Genomic DNA, 5,538 nt, shown 5'->3' with positions numbered 1-5,538 from the left:
TGTTTTGCCGTTTTTACTGCTGCTTCCCAGAGTCCTCCAAAATTCGGCGCTTTTGGGGGAATGAAACGCCAATCTATTCCACTGCGACTGCATTCATTGACGATTAGTTCCTGATTCCGTTGATTACTGAAAATGTTGTATAATCCTGCGATTTTGTTTTTTGCTCCCTGGAAGTTTGTCCCGTTATCGGAATGTATTTCTGCGGGCATTCCCCGTCGGGCGATGAAGCGGCGAAGGGCGGCTATGAAGGCATCCGTGGATAGATCGCACACCAGCTCGAGATGGACTGCTTTTGTGGCGAAACAAACAAATACGGCGATGAATGCCTTTCGGGAGGCAGCCCGTCGGTGGGTGGGTTTTAAATATACCGGGCCACAGTAGTCTACACCAGTTGTAGCAAACGGGCGACTGGGAACTATACGGGCCTTAGGCAATCGGCCTTGAGGCTGGTTTAAAGGGACAGGGTGGTATCGGAAGCAAGTATGACAGTTACGACAAACTATGTTGACTAAATCTCTTCCTCTCACAGGCCAGAACTGTTGACGAATTGCGGACAACGTCATCCGAGGACCAGAGTGAAGATTTTGGGTGTGAAAATGCACCGCGATGAGGCGAGAAAGTGGGTGTTTGCTTGGTAAAGCTATGGGATGCTTGGTATGATAATTCTCGTTAGAATTTTGAATACGACCACAGAGACGAATTATCCCCTTTTTGTCAAGAAATGGTCGCAGCAGTTTTAGTGATGACTGACGTGGTACTGAATTTTTTTGTTTCAACTCTTTTAATTCCTGCACGAACTCCTTCTGCTGCACCCCTTTAGCCAATGCTTCCTTTGCTTCGTCTAACTCCTTCGTGGAGAGGAATGGTTGATATATACGGGTATTTTTTGTTCGACAACAATTGACAAACCGTAGTATGTATGCGGTAACACGGACCAATCGCCAAAAGGATGAGAACCGTTCGAATAGGGGGTCCGGTGTCAGAACATTTTGCACTAATGCTACCGTTTTTCTCCGCTCTAGTACATCTTCAGGAGGGGTGACTAGTATAGAGTTTCGGGGCCAATCATCGTCGTCTATAAGCCATTGCGGGCCGCACCGCCAGTTATTATTGTGGATGAATTCATCCGGTAGCATACCGCGAGAGACGAGATCTGCAGGATTTTCGGAACCCTTGACGTGATGCCAGCTATGGCCGTGTGTAAGAAGCTGGATCTCCGAAGTGCGGTTTCCGATGAACGTTTGCCATGTATTGGGTGTCGCGCAAATCCAATGCAAAGTCACCATCGAATCAGACCAAAACCAGCATGAATTTCCTTCCATTCTCAGCGCTGCGGATACTTTAGAGTAAAGTCTTGACCCCAAGAGTGCAGCACACAGTTCCAGCCGAGGTAACGATAGTCGTTTCAGTGGCGCTACGCGGGATTTCGAAGCAATTAATTCAACCTTGACTTGACCTTCCTTGCTGGTTGACCGAGCATATATGCACGCCCCGTATCCGACCTCCGATGCATCGCAAAAAACATGAAACTGGACCGTTGACGAACTGGCCAAAAATATATGGCGGGGCACCTTGAAGCCCTGTAGTAGATGTAATTGTTTGTAGAAATCCAGCCATCGCACCTCAATTTCCTGCGGTACTGGATCATCCCAGCTGATAGATACAAGCCATAGATGCTGGAGTCGTATTTTGGCCCATGTTACTACAGGAGACACGAGTCCTAGTGGGTCATAAAGCTTTGCGATCGTCGAAAATATTTTCCGTTTCGTCCAATGCCCATCGTATTGAACTAATTGTACGTCGATGCAGAACTCGTCTCGTTCTGGTTCCCATGTAACCCCTAGCGTCTTCACTCTATGCTCCATCTCGAAGTGTAGCGTAGCCGTTTCCTCTAGTACCTCCGGTGGTAGATCTTTCAAAACTTCTCGTCGATTCGAGCACCACTTTCTTAACTGGAACCCGCCTGCAGCCATTAGCGATTGGACTTCATTCCGCAGTTTAATTGCCTACTCGATAGAGTCAGCCCCGGAAAGGAAATCGTCCATGTAGAAATCCTCCGATACAGCTCGCGCGCCAGTTTTGTACATGCCTTCCAAATCCGATGCAAGCTGCTTCAACACTCGCGTGGCGAGAAAGGACGATGGAGCTAAGCCATATGTGACCGTCTGAAGTTCGTAAGTGTTAACCGGCTCGGATGAATCGAATCGCCATAAAATCCGCTGCAGAGAAGTATCTTCGGCATGTATGCGAATTTGTCGATACATCTTCTCAACATCCGCAACCAACGCTACCGCGTGTTTGCGAAACCGGAGCATGAGATCGAAGAGTTCGTCCTGAATCACTGGTCCGGTGAGAAGTGCTTCGTTCAAAGAATGGTTGGTGGATGTTTTGGCAGATCCGTCGAACACCACCCGTATTTTCGTAGTTGAGCTCGATTCCTTGAAGACCGGGTGATGTGGAAGATAGCAAACCGTATTGTCGGCTTTGTGAACCTCGTCCGATGTTCCAACAACCTTCATGTGTCCCAGCTTGATGTATTCCTGCATGAAGTCGTTATAGTGGTTACGTAAGTTAGCATCCTTCGCAAACCGTCTCTCGATTTGTTCAAGCCTTCGCAAAGCTGTGTTCTTTGATTCACCGATCATCTCATGAAATCCCACCCGCTTGGGATATCGTGCTACGTAACGCCCCGATTCGTCTCGTGTGATTGTGTTCTGAAAGTGGATCTCGCAGTCTTTTTCCTCCTGTGACCGAAGCGGTTTTTCTGAAAGCTCTTCAATTACCCAGAACTTCTCGATTGCCTTATCTAGCGGATCTGCCAAAGCCATATGGCAACAAACCTTCTCAACGTCCTCACAAAGATTCGTTTCCCCAGTAGCCACCCAACCAAACACTGTATTGACGAATGATAGTAATTCTTTGCCGACTTTGCGAATCTGAAGCCGGCCACCATCGAGTAGATGGAAGTCGTAAAAGAACTGTGATCCCAGCACCAGATCGATGGCCCCAGAAACATAAAATTCGGGATCAGCTAAATCCATGCCCTGTGGTGGCTTCCAGTTTGCTAATGGAAGTGACGTAGATGGCTGGTTATCTGTAACCTGCCCCAAAACCAAAAAATCCATCGACAGAGAGAAATCACGAACTCTTGAAGTGATATTCGCCGAAACTTCGTACGCAGTTTGTCTCCGAGATTGGCCGATCCCTACAATTTCCACCCTTTTATCACGTCTAGGTAGCCTCAGAAGCTGGCAGAGCCGTTCGGACATCAAGTTGGCCTGTGAACCAGAATCTAGTAACGCCCTTGCGTAGTGACTCCTTCCCCAATTGTCCTTTACTTTCAACAGCACTGTGAGCAAAAATACATGAGATCTTGCGTACCCCACTGCCATATTTGAAGAAATCGATACCGCTGAACTAGAAACCGATTCACCAGAGTGCGATACGGCGACGGAAGATTGCGGGGAAACCGTGCTTTCGTCTTGATTCACTGTCTGGGTTGCAACTGGGCCAGATCCAGGAAATCCAGGATGGAGTAGAGTGTGGTGTTTCCTGGAACAAGTTCGACATCGATATTTAGAAGGACAATCCCGTGCCAAATGATTGCGCCCCAAACAGTTACTACACAGCCGCTTCGAATTGGTTAACTGTAACCGCTCATCAACCGCCAGATTATTAAACGAAGGACATCGTGACAAGAAATGTTGCTCGCTGCATGCCATGCAGTTTGGACCAGTAGTTTCAGTCGCCGCGTTGACCGAAAGCTTAATCGAATGAACCTTACCATCAGTAGTCGATGGCCCGCTGTTTGAACTTGACGTTCGTTGATCCACCAACACTGCATCCAACACCCGGGTCTGCGTCTTCAGGAACGCAATCAGCATCTTGAAAGAGGGATCATCATTCTGCGAAACGTGCTCTTCCCACTGTACCTGTGCACTGTCACAAAGCTTTGAAACCATCAAATGCGTCAACATTGCTCCCCAACCACTTGTTGCTTCTCCTAACTGGTCCAGGATCTGCGTGTTTCGCTCAAAACAGTCAATTAAGTCGTGTAATCCCGCCGCAGATGCCTTCTTTATCTTTGGATATTCAAACAATGCATTCAAATGACGCTTTTTTAGTAGATAACGGTTGGAAAATCTCGAAACCAAGCCATCCCAAGCCACCCTATAGTTCGCATCACTCATCGGAAAGGAATCGACTAGTCTAAGTGCATCACCCTTGAGAGCAGCCTTCAAGTAATGAAATTTTTGAATATTGCTCAACTGCGGGGAAGAATCTATCAGGGCTCTGAACGTATCATGAAACGGAAGCCATTTTTCATAATTGCCATCAAACTCCGGCAAATTTATTTGCGGTAGTCGTACATATGTGTGTACGTTGGCCGGGTCAAGGCAATCGCTGGAATTCTGTGCTGAAACCTGCCCTGTAGATCGAGGCAACTTTTTCACCAACCCTGCCCTTACCGCAAAGTATCTCTCCTCAAAGTCAGCCCTTACGTTTCGATGTTCGTCGACATTACTCTCATATTCCTCGCAGCCTTCGATCTCCGACTGCACCTCCTCGAACTCGCTCCATTTAACCTCCAATTTCTCTAAACGGAACTTGATCTGGTCCTCGTCCAGCTGCTCGCTGCTCTTCAAAAATCTCTCCGTGCGTAGAAGAAAGTCCATGATGCCATCTCGCGTGTGGATCTTCATTTTTAGTTTCTTTCCCATAGCAGTCGATTGAAAGCGGCTGTAAATATGAGCCAAGGGAAGCACCTTTCGTGTGAAATTTAACGTGGATGGACAGGTACTCACCTGGTGAGCCTATCTATAGGGCCTTGCAATTTGAATATACTGCGAAAAATTCACTCTCCGCCCTATCTACGAACAAATACAAAAAAACCAGCGATGTCTACGGCTACGTCCAACCCTTCTAGCATTTGCAAAGCTCGAGCAATGAAATTGACAACCAGCGCCAAGCTCCACTAACTTCACTGTAAAAAAACAGCACAAGAGAAGCACCTTCCAACAAAATAGATGTATTTTGGACAGGTACTCACCTGGTACCTGTCTAAAAATGCTTTGTACAAAATTAGCAGGTATATAAAGAGACTGACTCTCAAGTACAGTTTTCAGGACTTCAGAACGCAGGGAACGTCCGTGTTCTCCGTCAACTAATTCCAACCACCAGATTCTCCCGAAGACTGATTCCCGGGTCGTATGATTCCGAAATTGCCTTATATTTCCAAGGTCACCGATACTCCGACGATCGTTGCGATATAAAGCCGAAAAAGAAAGATCCGGTAGAAAAGAAAAAGATTTTGGATATTTTGGACAGGTACTCACCTTGTGAGCCTGTCATATAGGCTCTAAATCCGAAATCTGTCGATTCTTTTGATCCAAACTCCAAAAGGCAATGGCCGTGCCCAGTGCGACTGTCTCATACAACAAAGTTGGTCTGCAATGGCGACGATGCTATTGTCAGCTACCCAAAATGTTTCCATCCGACGCCGAATCTGCTTGGAACTCTATCCTGGTCACGGCACCA

The 5,538-nt window shown here is 47.2% G+C and overlaps 1 protein-coding gene across 1 annotated transcript; it reads right to left on the bottom strand.

Annotated features, from left to right (window-relative positions):
- Positions 1–2,006: 2,006 nt before the first annotated feature.
- Positions 2,007–4,703, bottom strand: LOC131686914 (uncharacterized). The gene has a single exon (XM_058970925.1). It carries the CDS (start codon positions 4,701–4,703, stop codon positions 2,007–2,009), a length of 2,697 nt encoding a protein of 898 aa, XP_058826908.1.
- Positions 4,704–5,538: the final 835 nt, after the last annotated feature.

This window comes from Topomyia yanbarensis, chromosome 3, assembly GCF_030247195.1.
Source record: "Topomyia yanbarensis strain Yona2022 chromosome 3, ASM3024719v1, whole genome shotgun sequence".
NCBI lineage: Eukaryota > Metazoa > Arthropoda > Insecta > Diptera > Culicidae > Topomyia > Topomyia yanbarensis.
The sequence above is the reverse complement of the archived record's forward strand: the minus strand, read 5'-3'. Positions and strand labels throughout refer to the sequence as shown.

What these genes read in the sequence shown, in the direction of transcription:
- LOC131686914 (XM_058970925.1), bottom strand. Translation starts at nt 4,703, where the DNA reads ATGAAGATCCACACGCGAGATGGCATCATGGACTTTCTTCTACGCACG.